The sequence below is a fragment of the Aythya marila genome (assembly GCF_965140915.1).
Source record: "Aythya marila genome assembly, chromosome: 3".
NCBI classification, from domain to species: domain Eukaryota; kingdom Metazoa; phylum Chordata; class Aves; order Anseriformes; family Anatidae; genus Aythya; species Aythya marila.
Genome location: NC_139044.1, coordinates 41,183,958 through 41,200,764, shown reverse-complemented (window position 1 = coordinate 41,200,764; position 16,807 = coordinate 41,183,958). Strand labels below are relative to the sequence as shown.

Here is a 16,807-nt window from a genome sequence, read left to right as displayed (position 1 = left end):
AATTGGCTCATGAATGCTAATTTTGTCTAGCTGTGGTGGGTTTGCCCAGTTGGGCAGCTGAGCTCCACCACTGCCCCTCTCTCACTGCCACTCCTCAAAGGAAAGGAAAGGAGGAGAAAATACAATAGAAGGGGCTCAGGGGTTGAGATCAGGACAAGGGAGATCACTCAACAGTTACTGGGATGGGGAAAACAGACTCAGCATGGGGAGATTAATAAAATGTGTTACTTGTTACTAGCAAGCTAGAGCAGTGAGAAACAAAACTAAAACCACCTTCCCCCCATCCACCCTCTTACTCATTTGTCTTCCCCCTGAGCGTGGGCTCCTCTCCATGGGCTGCAGCTCCGGCCTGGGGCCTGCTCCTGCGGGGGCTCTCCATGGGCCGCAGCCTCCTCCAGGCCACATCCACCTGCTCCACGTGGGCTCCTCCACAGGCTGCAGTGTGGAGATCTGCTCCATGTGGGACCCATGGGCTGCAGGGGGACAGCCTGCTCCACCAGGGGCCTCTCCACAGGCTGCAGGGGAACTGCTGCTGCCTGCCTGGAGCACCTCCTGCTCTCATTCTGCACTGCTCTGGGGGCTGCAGAGCTGCTTCTCACTCCTCTCCTCTCCCAGCTGCTGTTGTGCAGCAGGGTTTTTTCCCTTTCTTCAATCTGCTCTCCTAGAGGTGCAAACGTCACTCCCTGCCTCAGCTCCGGCCAGTGGCGGGGCCCTTTGGAGCCGGCTGAAACTGGCTCTGATCTGCCATGGGGCAGCTGCTGGATCCTTCTCACAGAGGCCACCCCTGCAACCTCCCCACTACCAAACCCTTGCCACACAAACCCAATCCACGAATGTTTGAAGCAGCTGCCTGTAGCCATGATCAGTTTTTGTGTCCTCCCAGAGCAGTGGTACTGAGGCACCCTTACAGCGATGGCCCCTCCGCCTCTGCTGTACCCTTTCAATAGGTGTTTCAACCCTTCCCTGTGCATACGCATTGGGAAGATCCCCCCCGGCCTCCTGCTCTGCTGGCAGAGTGGTCCTGGTGTGCTTGGCCTCCTGCATGGCAGGTCCCTTCATCAGCTCCATCATTAGGGACGTTGCAGGGGAGGGAGCCCGCAGAACGATTGGTGTGGAGCTGCTCAGGGGCAGTAAGTTTGTGTTTTGCCAGAAGCAAGAGGTGGAGCCCAAGGAATTAAAGACAAACCGTAGTAAATCTGGGTGTTATGTTTGATGGTAGACTTTGAGGGGGAGCTGAGGGAAAACCAAACATGGAATGCTCAGGGATCAGTTCGGTTTGATTGCACAATATTGTGGGGATGAGGCTGGATAACTGAATGGAAGCTGGGGTACAAAGAGGTTTAGGGAATGCTCGCAGCGGTTGGTAATTGAACTGGTGGATTAGGTGGGATCTCACAGAGAATAAGGGAGGATAAAGAGGTTCTGAGAGCAGGGAAAAGGGAGGAGATGTTACAGTCAGATGAAATTGTGGGAGCTAGGGTGAATGGGAGAACCAGGGTCATGCAAACAGGAGCTTCAAAGGAACAGCAGTCAGAGGAAAAAGCGAGGGAACATCCTTGGTACAGCCAGTACCAGACTGAGCCAGGCATGAGCACGAGAGCTGGCGGCTGTGATGCTGTGAGGCTAAAAAGGCGCTGCGCCCGCTGGATGCTTGCATCACTTCGGTAATCCAAACAAATTCCGCACCCGTTCTTCAAAGGATTGTCAGAACTCTCCACTATTAATCACACGTTCATTTAAACACACTTCTGAGTATTGAGTAGACACTGAAGTTGTGTGTATTGCGGATAGCAATAGCTAAGAAGGGCATTCTAAAAACACAATGTTCTTTCTAATGCCTTGCTTCTTGTTAGCTGTAGTTTTCTCTCTAGCCTATGAAAGCACTGTTATGATGCTGACCAAATCTCTTTATCTTTTTGGCTGGTTAAAGCCACTAGTTTGTAACTGTCTTTGTAGGCTCTGTAGTGGTCATATATATCCTCGCTGGGAATAGCTGGGAAGAAATTCCCATAGAAGGATTTCAGTGAGAGTCTTGAGATAGTATTTGGAGTTGATCTTTACTTTTTTAAGTCATGGATGTTCTCTTTGATCAGTTTGGTTAACCATTTGTCTTTCTCCAATTTTATTTTATTTAAAAAAAAAAAAAAACAACAACAAAAAACCTAAATGATAATGTACTGCATGGGGTTTTGTAGATCCTTACATGTGACAATGTAATTTTGAGATAAATGTTTCAAATTTATATGGACCTCCGTAGAAGGTGCATGTATGTGTAAGAGCTTACCAGTAGTAATCACCTGACTCCCGTGAATTGTTAGATACAAATCATTGAGATATTCTAGGATGGTTTTATTGTTAAAAGCAATCTTTTGTCTGATGCGTGTCAAATATCTCCCCCCTCCGTTTTGTTTCAGTTGTCATGGATGATGATGATGATGAATCCTGTCTCCTTGATCTTATTGGGTAAGTTTTCCCTATGCAATTCTTTCAGAAAAGGTGTGAAAAACCATTTTACAAAATTATCTTCTAGGAAGGGATTCTAGGTGCCTTGCAAATGTAATGAGTATCTATGATGCGTTGAAATGATAAAAATAAATAAATAAATAAAAGCTATGCTTCCCTTCATGCAGAGATATGTGTTTAACACAGCCTTCAGTCGCAGTTCATGCTAGAGGCCACTCTGCTTGTTGGTCTCCTCCACAAGAGCAGCTGAGGGTTGAGTGGAAGCTGGAGTTCTTAGCTAGTGATAATACCAGGTCATTGCACAAGCACATCAGTAGGGGTGCTGTTACAAAGTTCATTGCAAAGAATTACTTTTTGGATTAAAAAAAACAACTTAGCTTTTTGAGCAGTGAAGCTAGAAACTTCGTTAACAGTATGCTTGTATTTTAAATAGAAAAGTAAACTCGATTTTTTTCTCAACAAATACTTAACTTCTACTAATAGCATGTATACATAAAAAGAAGCTAGAAGAATTGCTACCTAGTACTGTTAAGTATCCACAACAAACCAGGATTTATTAGCATTTTACGGAAAGATGCTTGATTGGGGACTTTTATTTTTTTTCCTTACTTCCATCACAGATTTGTTTGCAAATTGATAATGTATTTCCTGTGGGAATCTCATAAAACAATAATTAACAAGCAAGATTTTTGTGGATTGTTTATATGACAAGTTACCCTTTTTTTTTTTTTTGCCTAGCTTTAATGTCAGGTATTTAAGAACAGGTAATACCCTATAATACATTAAAAAAAAAAAAAAAGATGAAACTTGAACATCTCATACGTGGTACTTTGTTCAAACTGTCAGAAATTAGTGAGGTATCAGTCATGTAGCAACTATTACCAGATAATTTCAACTTCATACAAATTATTTTTTTACTCTTAAATGTAGCAAATAAATAGGCCTTTTATGCTTCATATGTGCTCAGAACTTCTGGCAAAACCAGTGAGAGATTTAACTTCAGAGAAGACAAAATACTGTTGCAGTGGCTGTATAATTTGGGGGTTACTCTGTAGATGCTATGGCAATGCCAGTAATGGCTCACACTTCCATTCCATGTGGTATATACTGTGCTACTGATGGTAGCTGTAAAAAAGGAAAGCACATCCTGCCTGGAACATAAGGATGATAATTGGCTGCTTTGGACAATTAAATGCTGCCTTGTGAGTGTGAATCATGAGGATCCCGGTACAAGTTTACACGTGGTCCAGAAAATGAAGTGCTCTCTATCCAGATAAGTGTTTGAGAAATTGCAGTGTTCTTCCTGCTGCTCGCAGCAATTAGTGCCCTAAGCAGCTAGAAGAATGGAGGGCAACATTTTTTCCCAACAGATCTTTGATATTTGGTAAGTGTCTTCTAAAATTCCTCAGTTGCAAAAGACAATATTTAAGGTGATGAAGTGTTCTTCAATTTTAATTGCGTTTTTCATGACTTGGCCAGTGAGTGTAATTGGTATTAAATGGCCCGATCATGTATCAATAAAACTTATGATAGGCTCATGATCTTGTATAGTGATCTTTCTTCTAAATTCTTGACATTCAGTGCATCTCCTATGAAAATAATATTTTTGGTTGACAATATTTGTTACCACTTATATGTTGTAAATGTAATTGTACCATAAAGTCTCTGATGAGCAATACCTGTTTAACATGAGTTAGGTTATCAAATGTTATGAATGAATTTTTTATTTTTTTTGCCAAATAAAACAAAGAGCATGTGCGTGTGTGCTTTCAGAGGACTAATTAACTTGTTCCCACTTTATTTTCCCATGTAATCCCAAATAATTCCATGTAATACATTTTTTTTTTATGAGGTCTGTATGTGCAGTTATGTTAAAATATTTTTAATTTACTTGAATTTCCAATGCTCGTTCTGTCAGACCACATTTTAAATCTTAGTTCTATTCAGTGATAGTGCTAAATTCATGAAGTGCACTGAAATTGTATTTCAGTAATAAGTTATTTGTATGGTTGATTTTGCTTGGAAAAGATGCAGCTTTTTTTCTCCAAGTGAAGAGACTGTTACTCTATCAAAAACAAGTGTGTTTTGTTAATAGGGTGTCAGAAAACATTGTAAAGGATTCAAGTTTATAAACTTCATATTGATTTAGATATTAGCTGAGCAGGCATTATAGTTGATCCCAGTAGAATAGATGATGCCTCTTGTAGTTCTCATGTTATTTGGTCACGTATTTTCCTTAGGTTTTGTATTACACATTGTGAAATACTGAATTGTAAGAGAATGAGAGTAGTACTCTCATAAAAGGAGGTAGAGTGCAACCAAGATTTTGTGATGTACAGGGTTTATCGCTGGAAATGCCTTTGTGCAATGACAGTAGAGGTGATCAGCATCTGCAAATCATGCTGATAAAGACACACAGATCTTAAGATGGTATAAACTCTTCAGCTTTGCATGGGAGCCAGCAGAACCTGATTTATGATTTAAGAGTATCTGTCTCAGTTAAATCAGCCTCATTAGCTCAGTTGCCTAGAAGTGGTAACTTTTTTTCTTTTTTTCTTAAGGGACCCACAGGCACTGAATTATTTTCTACATGGACCTAGTAGTAAATCTGTAAGTAGTATTCCTGTGTACTAGACATGCATAACCGTAATTGTGTGTATTATTTCTAAACATGATTTGTGTCTTTTACCAGAGCAATGAAGACTTGACGAATGCCGAATATTCTGTAGCCAACTCAAATTCAATTTTTGCCAACTCCAATGTAAGTGGTCAGGAGAGAAATCATGTTTTTATTGAAACTGCATGCTTCTTTTACAGCTTTATTTGGCTTTTATATAACCAAATAAAGGAGATTTGGGCTTTGACCTTTTCTGTATGAAAATTTTGAGTGCTAGCATAAAATCACCTTGTGCTGTGTAAGTATTTTTATTAGGTTTTCAGTGGTGACTTAACCAGAATACATATAGCAGTACTGGGCTGTTTTTCACAAATATGCAAAAAAAACACCTTGTTGATCCATGAAAATATTCTGCAGTGTAATTCTGTTCAGTGAACAAGATTTGTAAGTTTAGTGATTGTAGATGTAGCAGTGCTGAAGCGTAGACCTTCAAGTCAGTCATTCATACGTTTCCTGTGTATTGTGGGGTAATTTTTTTCTTACTTCTATGTAGTATCTGAGCTAGCAATTTTAATTAAGGTTTTTTGTTGTTGCTGTTCTTTGGACTGAATAGCTAGCTGGGGGTGTTTTCTTCCTGTCACTTCAGTGTTAGAGAAGTCACTTGAAATTCATTAGGTGTTGTAAGTAGTCTTCAGTGTTCTTTCTTTACGAGGAGTATTGCAGCACTAGACTGAATTTTACCCATTGAGGTTATGGACTTGCCATCCTTGGAGACACAGCCAAGGCTGATCTGACTGAGTGCTGGCAACAGACTTGTTTTAAATACGGTCGGACTAGATGACTTGTGGAGATGATTTCTGTCACACGTTTCTATCTTTTTTTATTTTTTATTTTTTTAAAATTTAAATACAGGTATAATGTCTTCATCCCAGAATTCAGTTATTTCAGTATATACAGTTGGGTTTCCTTGGTAATCGTCTATTGTAGTGTTGTCTTGACTCTGCATGTTTTTCCCATGTTCCTAGCGAATAATGTGGATATACTGTAGATGTGTAGGACCCTTAAATAATTGGCATAAACGACTCCTGAAAACTGTTTATCTGTTCATAGAGAACCAGTGACTTTTGTCTGCCTACAGTATTAGGATATGATGTGTTTGCCCTATCCTTCCCCGTTCATTATCATTATTAAATATTGTGGGAGAAACATAAATGGTGTGACAGTTCTTTCTCCACAGAGCTTACAGGCTGAAAGATCAAAACAAGACAGCTCAGCCTGTTGAGATAGTTGTGGGGGAAGTGGGGTACCTGGTAGGGTGTGCCCAATTTTCTGCTGATCAGTAACAGTGGTGTCAACATGGTATGAGTCTAGCCATTATCAGACAGCAGTTTCCTACATGCAGCTTGGCAGAGGTGAGTTTTGAGGACACATCCTAAAAATATACCGGGCTCTTGGGGAGAAAGGATGACATACACATTTGCTGTTGCCATAGCCTGGTTGTTCTTTGTAGACGTTCTTCTGATAGGCATGAGTAAGTGGTCAGGGGGTTATTTCTGGTGCATTTTCAGAGTGTGAGCTTTTAGAGTGATTTTGAGAGGAAATAAGTACTGAGGAAGATGGATTTTTTGGGTAGGAAATAGCAGTTGGGAGAAACGAAAACATTAGGTGAATGCCAGAAGAGCTTTCTGGTGTATGAGATGGGGGGTGATAGGTAATCTAGAAGACAGATAAGAGGCGCAGGGTTTTCTAGTATCTGTTTCTAGGGTGGCTTACTGTTTTGTTTTTGTTTTTTTTTTAAGCTCTCCATATCATGTTCCCTTTGTGCTCTGCTCTTGTACTTTTGTGTCTTTGTAATGAATACCAATACCTTCTCTTCTCTTCCTTCTTCCCTTGGGTAGAAGCCCTGTGCTGACTTGCATGAAGAATGACTTGATTGCGAAGATAGATGTTTACAGCACATTGTGAAGGGACAAAGTATCTAAAATCAAAGTCCCAGTGGTGGATGGTTTCACAGGCTTTGCTTATAAATTAAGACACCTGAAAAGTTGAAGGCTTCTGACCTTTTTGTCATCAAAATTCTTGCAGCTACTGAAAGTTTACTGAAAGTTCCGCTTTTGTATATATTCAAAACTGCTACCATAACATAGGATTGACTGTCTTGATACCCATCTCATGCCTTTCAGTGGGAAAGATTACAAATTCGGTGTCAAGGGGTTCAGTGCCTCAGCTGGTAAGCCTTCTCAGCCAACATATGCCACAAACAAGATCAAGTTTGTGGTGACTAAAGGGAGAGAAGGCAGTGTCTGCTTTTATTCCCTCCCTTCCCCTCTGAGTTGGATGATTACAGAACACCTCTGCTGATTCCAGGTTTGTTTCCTTGGGCTGTCATAAAGTCTGTGTTACATCTCTCATGAGAGAGTTCCCTAGCTATTGCCCTATTTCCTGGGTTGTATTCAGTGACTTCTTCCACCTTTCTACTGTGGTATAGCAGAACAGTTTCAGAGAGCAGAATATTCACAGAGCCACTGAGAATAAGAGTCTTGGTGGTGCCGATTCACGAAGTTGCAGAGGTGCTAATTTCTCCTTGAAAGCAGGATGGTGTTCTGTGTGGCTCTTCTTACGAATCTGGGCAGCAGTGATTCAGATGTTAAGTTGGAAGATGCTAGTTTCCAGCTCATGCGTGTAAAATTGTTTTTAAATGTTAAACAGTCCTGGGAGCAGGCAGTGAACCTCAGGATTTCCCATTCCAGAGAGGGAGTTTCAAGCTGTTAATCTTGATTACATATAATATTATTATTTATTATTACTATTGCTATTGTAATTATTATTAGCAGTAGTTGTATTGTTAGTTCTGACTGGAACAGCATTAACTGGAAGCCTCTAAATTATACAGTCTTGAAAGATTTCACGTTGGTTGCTCTCACTGGAGACAAATTACAGATGCAGTAAGGATTTATCCCCAGGAACATGTGAGTCTTGAATTCTAGTAGAGCCCGATTTAGTGATTCGTTTGTGCTCTGCTTGATGGTAGCTAGGTACATTCAAGGACCTAATTTGTAATTTCAGGTGTTCATGAGGTGTAGACATCAAGACATTTAAGTACCAGTGACATTTAAGTACCAATTTAATGCCTTTTGTTAATACATATACGTATATAATTGATGTTTATATTTTTAAAATATTATATTGAGTTCTAAGAACAATCTCTTAATATTGTAAAACGTGACCGAAGTTCTGTAAACTACACAGGATGATTCAGAGACAGACTGGGGTAAAATTCTACATTGAGTATGCTTGGGGAGCTGTAATTAGGGTGGGGACATTACTGCATGTGATAATTACAGCTTGCAGTGCCTTCACCTGTTTATACGAGGTGAAAACTAATGTCTATGACCTTCAGGTAGTGAAGGCTCGGAATATGAATGTGAGTGATATTTTCACACCCACATTTTGCAGTCATGGCCAAAGAAGAAATTGCATGTTGGTTTTTTAATAGTTGAAAGAGGATTGTGGAATTTAGAAAGGCGTACTCAATCTAACTTAGAAGTATTGCAATTTTCTAATCCCATTTAAATTTGTCATTCCTACCCTCTTTTAGAAACCTGACATTTGTGTTGCTTAGAGATTCTAGGCATAGTTTTGTTTCAGGAAAATCTGACAGTAGGCCAAAATAAAATATTTTCATCTCACAGTATTTATAGATGTAGCTTTGAAGGATTTTTCTTTCAAGGTGCTACTTAATATTTGGTGTAGTGTCAATGCTAATAGCTTCTCTGTAATCTTTTTAATGAAATAAACTGCCAAGTCTGTAGCACCGTTTTTCTTAGTCCTTTATTTCTAAAATTATTCTAAAAAAAGAATTAACGTCGTTCCTTAATTTTTTGAACTGGCCACTAATTTGCATTGTGCGCCTGTAGTATGGCAGTATTCTGGAGATGGAGCTCCTTTCTTTTATCCTTTCGTCCACACTGTGCTCAGCTTGAAGAAGGGAAAAGGGTTCTTCAAGAGCATGTATCGGATCCTCTTGAAACAGTGCAGCTGCAGAGCTGCGAGTGGTGGTGTTGGGAGGCTGGAGAAGTGTCTCCAGCAGTCTGTTATGAGGGCACGAGTGGGATGTCAGTGATGCACACGTTTGTGCTGGCCTGCTGTATGGGATGAACCTCCCCTTATAAACATTCTATGCATAGAAGATAATTTTATAACAAAAGCTTGTTTGCATGAAAAAGCTTAATGGGGAAACAACTTAGAGCTGGTAATTTCTGAAAATTATTTATTTATTGTTGCTTTATGTTTCAGAACACTGATCCTAAGTCATCTGTAAAAGGTGTAAGCAGTCAACTTGGAGAGGGGCCTAGTGATGGACTGCAGCTGTCCAGTAGCCTTCAGTTTCTTGAAGATGAACTTGTATCTTCTCCTTTACCTGATCTTAGTGAGGATCAACCTTTTGATATTCTTCAGAAGTCCTTGCAGGAGGCCAATATTACCGAACAGACTTTGGCAGAAGAGGCATATTTGGATGCCAGCGTAGGTTCTAGCCAACAGTTTGCACAAGCTCAGCTTCATCCTTCTTCATCAGCATCCTTTACTCAGGCTTCTAATGTTTCTAATTACTCAGGTCAGACGTTGCAACCTATAGGAGTTACTCAAGTGGTACAGCAACCTGTTGGAGCATCTTTTGCAAGCAATACAGTCGGTGTGCAACATGGCTTTATGCAACATGTCGGAATTAGTGTTCCCAGCCAGCATTTGTCTAATAGCAACCAGATTAGTGGTTCTGGGCAGATACAGCTAATTGGTTCGTTTAGTAATCAACCTTCCATGATGACCATTAATAACCTTGATGGATCTCAGATAATACTGAAAGGCAATGGTCAGCAAACACCTGCAAACATGAGCAGTAGCCTCTTAGTTCATAGACAGACTCCAAATGGTAACTCGCTGTTTGGTAACTCAAATTCAAGTCCAGTAGCACAACCTGTAACAGTCCCATTTAACAGCACAAATTTTCAGACATCCGTACCTGTCCATAATATCATCATTCAAAGAGGTTTAGCACCAAACTCTAACAAAGTACCCATTAATATCCAACCAAAGCCTATCCAGATGGGTCAGCAAACTGCTTACAATGTGAATAACTTGGGAATACAGCAGCATCATGTGCAGCAAGGGATTCCGTTTGCCTCCGCAAACTCACCTCAGAGTTCAGTAGTTGGTCCCCATATGTCTGTTAATATTGTTAATCAGCAAAACACAAGAAAATCAGTTACACCTCAGACAGTTAGCAATGCTGGAGGTAGTATTGTTATCCATTCCCCCATGGGACAGCCTCACGCACCTCAGAACCAGTTTCTCATACCTACGAGTCTGTCTGTTAATTCCAATTCGGTTCATCACGTCCAGGCCATAAATGGACAGCTTCTTCAGACTCAGCCTTCCCAGCTGGTTCCTAGCCAAGTGTCTGCTGAGCATGTAATGCTCAACAGGAACTCCACAAACATGCTGAGAGCCAACCAGTCGTATTCCGGGCAGATGCTGAATAATCAGAACACAGCTGTTCAGCTTGTTTCTGGCCAGACCTTCACAGCTCCTGGAAACCAAGTGATAGTGAACCACGGGACTTCACAAATCGTTGGTGGACAGGTGCCACTGCAGCAGGCGTCGCCAACAGTGCTGCATTTGTCACCCAGTCAAGCTAATGTTTCTCAAGGTAGATCGAGTTTCACTACGATGTCACCTGGGCAGTCTACAGTCTCAAACATGTCAGCCTCCAATCGATTCGCCGCTGTAAGTTCTTCTGGTTCGGTACATCCTAGCCTGGGACCATCGGTTCAGTCTGTGGCGTCAGGGGGAAACTTCACGGGAGATCAGCTCACGCAGAACAGAACTCAAGTTCCCGTCAGCGCATCGCATCGTCTTCCAGCATCCTCTTCCAAATCTAACAGCACCTTCAGTCACACATCAGTTGGAGTGACGCAGCAGCAGTTCGCCTTTGGTCAGGTATGCAAGCTGCTTCGGGGTGCAGCCAAAGAAATGCTCCTAAACTGTGCTAAAATCTGGTTAACAAAGTGGTAATGTTATATGGAAAACATTAATTTTGGTAGGTTATATTGTTACAAGTACTGTGGAACTGCTGAAAATCACCGTAACCTGTATGCATCATTTCACCCAGTATTTTGTAAAGTCTTTCATGGAGTGAATGACTGTTGATTTCATTAATTCTGAAGTTTTCAATGGTTATTTGTAGTGATAATTTCTAAACTGGTGTATTGATGTATTTCTGTACCCATTCAAAAGAATGGACACTGTGAGGTTAAACAGCTCTGGGCTCTCCTGAAAATCTAGCTATAGAGACCGATGTTAAAGTCTTGGGTACATTCTTAGCGCCTCCAGGTCCTTTGACCTCACTAAGAATTACGTATGTGTTTTCAAGGTTTGGCCGGTGCAAATTTGAGATCAGAAGTTTTCTTGGGAAGAAGAGTTCTGATAAATATTAATGAAACAAAGCTTGAATGTGCTTTTAGGATGAAAACTGGTCTTTTTTGTCCAGTTGATGCGGTTGCAGAATATATTGAATTTAAATTTGTCAGCTTTCATAAATAACTTCCTCACATAAATAACTTCCTGGCATTTTTTTCCCCATTTTTTTTTTTTCCTTGGTCATTCTAAAATACTGATAATTGTCTCAGAATGCAATTGTACCAAATATCATGTTTTTTTTTTCTCTTTTTCTCAAAGATATTGCATTTGTCAACTGAGACCGAAATAGGAAGGATGTAACGAAGCTTTACGTAGAAAATAAAGGCAAACATGTTGTAGGACCAATTTTTTTAGTCTTTGCCAAAACTGCTACCACAAGTTGTAAAGCTTTGTTTGCAGATGAGAGAGTAGTTCTCTACATACTCCTCTATCTTCATATTTATAGGATGTGTGTTGAGGTCAGTGAATTTCAGCAGTTTCAGAAGCACAGTATTTCGTATTGTTGTAAATGATAATTTTATTTTTCTGCTATAACTTCAGAGCCAGAAATGGCAATATGATTTTAAGTATAGAGAACAGGTTCTACTGTTCACCAGAATCTTTTTAGTTTGTACCTACCTTTTAAATGTTATATGGTATCATAAAGAGTGTATCATTAGTCAGTAAGCATTGCAGAGTTTATTCCACTGATTCTTTGTATTTTGTTGAGACAGTTCAGTCACCTTTTGCAGTTTTGAGACTCAAAAGCTGAGCTGTCTGAGGGCCACATTTAGTTTCTATTCCTCTCTGATTAACTTTATTAGATTCTTGAGCTTACATTGAGAAGTTGAGATGGCTGAGGCTTCACCAATTACAGGTTTGAGGTGGAAGAAGGACGTGTAGATTGGATGTGTAGATCTGACTGTAGATTTTGTTTTTGTTTTTAATGTATGTGGCACAGAAAAAAGCTATGAACCAGACATCACCAGTTTCTGCATCGAAGACGCAGGATAATTTGAGACAGCCTCAGCTAACAAGTCTTCTGAGCAACACACTATCAGGTCAACTAAGGTCTTTTTAAAATCATTTTCTCATTTTTTCCAGCAACAGAATTAAGTGCTTCTTCACAGTGTTAGGCTTTCATTGATGGCTCATGCTGGTAGAGTCCTAAAGGTTATCAGAATTTAGTTTTTTAGTTGCAAACTAAGTTTTTCAGTATTGGATGTGTGCTATTATTTTTCTCAACCATGGCACATATTTTGTAGAGTGTAAAGTTGAATTTGTACTATAAGCAGTTGCTGCTTTCCTCTATAAAATCCCAAACTGTACCTTCTTCTATTTTTCTTTTTTTTTTCCAACTTAGAAAAGTAGAGGTAGGTCACTTTGAAAATACAGACATCAGCTACAAAATTCTGTGAAGCTTCTGTAGCTTCTCTTGTGATGGCTGCTTCAGGTCCAGAGGAAATAAAAATAGTGATCACAATGTTTTGTGCAGGCTGCCATCACTCGGTTTGTTTTTGAATAAGTCTGTAACTTTCAGTTAGAATAGATAATTTCTTGTTTATGGCAAAATACTAGGCTTTTTCAGTAGCATCATGCTATTAAAAAAGCCAAACCCAATGCCAGATTATAACGTGTTCAAAGCAAACAGAAGAATGCAGTAACCTTAATATCTTTGTATGTTAGTAACCCTTTTGAATAAGGTCCCATAATCTACTTGCTTTTTATTTTTTATTTTTTGTTGTTCTGTGCTGATATGCAAGCTCTCCAGGCATTCTCTCCAATCAGCACGATGTATGTTTAGAAAAATAATAATTGTGTTGGTTGTAATGTGTGTGTGGGGGGTAAGATGCTGTTTGCATTCCTGTGTAAGGCAATTGGAGGAAGTCTGCCCAGCTATAATTTAGATTTTTTTTGTGAAGTTAGAAAAACTTATGCTGTTTAAGTACTTGCAAGAACTTTACAATATTTAGGTTTATATCCTTCAGGGAAGGTTAGTATAGAAAATCTTGATAAAATGTACTGTGTGATTTTTTTTTTGGTAAATTTTTTGGCCCCTATGCTTGTAATACTTGAATTTCTTCTTACCACTGCAGTGGTAGGAGGTGCTTATATGTAAGGTTTTTTGTACTTTGCAGTACAGAGTATCAGTCCTTTTACATCTTTATGTGTTGGTTTCTCTGCAGGGTAGTTACACTAGTGTTTTTAAGCATATGAGGAATCTCTCACCTAAAAGCTAAAAGCTCAAGTAAAATGATCAGGACAGGTACATGAAATTGTTCTGTTCTTGCTTAGGATGACAGAGTCTTTTTAACATATTCTTTATAGGACAGGACTCTGGAGGAAAAGTCATACAGCAGTCTCTAGGAACAGCACAGCCACAAGAAAAAGGAATAGGAGCATCGTCAGTTCAGCAGAGTGTACAGGTAGAAAATACTTTCATTTATATGCTTCCTTTTCCCTTCAAACTTCAGTGAAGTTAAAGACGCTTCAACTCCATAGTGATAATGTAGTAGTCCTTGCAGGTTGTTTTACAATGCAGGAAGGCACTCAAGCTTGTTAAATTTTACCTTGACACAAAAAAAATGGGTATTTTGCCAGTTGATATTATGAATGCTGTTTTGAGATTTACTCAGTAAGTGGAGTCTGACTCTGTGGTGTCCTGACGATAATTTCGTGTGACATCACAGTTCTTCATTTAGCTGAGCATGAGTTAGACCTGCTGGTATTCTTACTTCTTACAAACTCTGCTATTCTGTAGCTGTCTGGGAGGGGATGGTTTCTGAGAAGTAGCAGAAAAATTCCGTCTGGCCTTTTTTTGATTCTTTACTGCATTGTCTTCTTTCCCCAGTGTTTTTTTTTCCCCACCAAAAGTTTTCCTATATATGGCAACTATGTAGAAAAATTTAACACTGCTTCCAAGGTTTGGGGCTGAAAGGGGAGACCAGATTTTTTAGAGGTGGAATACAAGTACCTTTGGAGGAAGGACACAGTTGTTACATTCATGGACTGGAGTAGCTGAGGGCGAGAGGTGAGGGTCTGAAGTAGGCTAGAAAGTTTGGGATTAGTTGTGGATAGAGCTAAACTGCAAAGTCACAGAAGACAAGAGAGGCTTTGATTTAGAATTTTTGTTCCTTGCAGTAAGGCTTTCAATGTAGCATGGCATACGTATTTTTCGTTGTCTTACTGATTGATGTACAAGTAGAGCAGAAGATGCATAACTCAATTATGAGTTCAGCTTGGTTTTGTAATTATTGGTCAGATGTGTGTTCTCATGTGGTGGTGAATACTTTTTATTCTCTGAAGCTAGAGCCTTTTTGACCAGCAAGTACCATTGCACTGTGCCTGCCTCATGCCACTCCTACCTTGTTAAGAAGGATGCTCTGAACCACATCCTCTTTGGTTCCTTCTAATCATGTTGCAGTTCAAAAGAGCTTTCCCCCAGTCTGTTTTTAAATCAGAAGTAACTTTTCCTCTGTGGCTGGTTTTGTTAGACTAGTTGATTAGTGTCGTGCAAAAATAAAAGTTTTAAATAAAGGCTGTTTCAGAATGGCTTCTTGGGGAGAATATGTAGATTGCAGTAATGCCTGTCATACAATAGGAACATGAGCCTCTCCCATCTCAGAAAACATAACATCTTAGGGCAGTGTTCCACTGCAAAACCTTGTGGCTTCGTAAGTGTGCAAGAAGATGACTACATGGACCTGTCTGATTGCACCTTTGATGCTGAAACAATTTCTGGGACTGCTTTCGCCTCCCTCCCAACCACTGTGGCTTTAGAAAATTGATATATGGAACCCTAGCCTGCTTCCTTGACAGATGCTCTGATCCATTCAAATCGGGCAAGGTGATGACAGCTGAGACATGCAGACAGTTCTTGAGAACATATATATTTTCAAGTTTTTAGTTGTACCTTTTCACCTGCTAAATTTGATAACAAACCTCTTCTCTAGTGAAGCGTGTATGTGCACCACAGTGGAAATTGCCTGGAAACTTTACATTTGTGATGCAGTAGAAGTGACTTCCGTATTTCACTGAGTATTTCGTTGAGTATTTCATAAAGTGCCCTATGAAAACATGAGATGGTTAAGTGTTTATACTTGCTTGGTGATTGCAGTTACTACTGTTGAAATACTTATTTGGCAGAAACGAATGTTGAAAATTAGGCTTTACAAAGGAGGGCACATACTGTAATTTGTCTTTTATTTTGTACCTAGGTGGATGGTCATTTAGTTGGACAGAAAAGGCCTGCTGCTAAACAGTTAACTAAAGGAGCTTTGTAAGTCATTCTCTTCTTTTTTAATTTTATTGCAGATATTTTCTCTTAACTTTCATCTCTTTAATTTTTGATAGTGTATAAACTTTTATATGTGTTAGAGTATGTGCTAATTATAGATATCATTAATTTTTGTTGTAGTATTCTGCAACAATTACAGAAGGATCAGGTGAATGCTGTGACGCCAGATAAAAGTCAGTTCAGATCATTAAATGATGCAGTTCAGAGACTCCTTTCATATCATGTGTGCCAGGGATCGCTGCCAACAGACGAAGACTTAAGAAAAGGTAATTTCCTTTAAAATTGGCAGTAAGATTGTAACGAATGTACTGAGAGAATTCCTCATCTAATTTAGAGCAATAAGGGAAGGAACATTTCAAAGTTTGTGCACTTTACTAACCCTTCTGGTTACTGAAGAACAGTATTTGAAAGTATACTCTTGTCTTTCTAGTGGACAGTGAATTTGAATCTGTAGCTACACAGCTTCTGAAGAGGACACAAGCTATGCTGAACAAATACAGATGTTTACTTATAGAAGATGCAATGGTAAGGTGTATAATGCAGATACAATAATGTTTATAATGATTCAGTTTGCAAAAAATACAGGAATGTGAGAACTAGCATTAAGATAAATTTTGTTGATACTATTTATCCCTATTTTTACATACTGTCTAAGCAAGGGTGTTGTTATATACACATTTCATAGACATTGGAGGCACATCAACAAAGTATAAGCTAGTATACACATCAACAAAGCTCTTTGCTCTTCCTCTGAGGAGGCTGTGGTAGTCAGGTGATATGTTTCTGCAAGAGATAATGCCTGAAAGAATGTTGTAAAGCTCCATTCAAAGGCCTCCAGACATATTATAATTGGAGCCAAATTTATTATAATTTAGGAAATCATTAGTTCTCCTTAGAAGCTAGGTGGAGTCTGACATTTCATCATAAATGCTTCCAATTTAAACGCTTTCACAGTCCCAGGTGTGAAGTGAAAA

At 39.5% G+C, this 16,807-nt stretch overlaps 1 protein-coding gene across 6 annotated transcripts in view; it reads left to right on the top strand.

Moving 5' to 3' along the window:
* BICRAL (BICRA like chromatin remodeling complex associated protein) overlaps positions 1 to 16,807 on the top strand; it is a 43,934-nt gene that overhangs the window by 21,005 nt on the left and 6,122 nt on the right. For 4 of the 6 annotated variants that reach the window (XM_082757500.1, XM_082757504.1, XM_082757502.1 and 1 more), the window contains exons 2-10: positions 2,415 to 2,463; positions 5,025 to 5,073; positions 5,156 to 5,224; positions 9,377 to 11,077; positions 12,498 to 12,597; positions 13,865 to 13,962; positions 15,754 to 15,815; positions 15,954 to 16,099; positions 16,264 to 16,358. In XM_082757500.1, coding sequence (XP_082613626.1) covers positions 2,415 to 2,463; positions 5,025 to 5,073; positions 5,156 to 5,224; positions 9,377 to 11,077; positions 12,498 to 12,597; positions 13,865 to 13,962; positions 15,754 to 15,815; positions 15,954 to 16,099; positions 16,264 to 16,358 — 2,369 coding nt within the window. Of the gene's footprint in view, positions 1 to 1,320; positions 1,665 to 2,414; positions 2,464 to 5,024; positions 5,074 to 5,155; positions 5,225 to 9,376; positions 11,078 to 12,497; positions 12,598 to 13,864; positions 13,963 to 15,753; positions 15,816 to 15,953; positions 16,100 to 16,263; positions 16,359 to 16,807 lie in introns of those variants that run through there. The other 2 variants (XM_082757503.1, XM_082757505.1) reach the window with 2 other exon arrangements.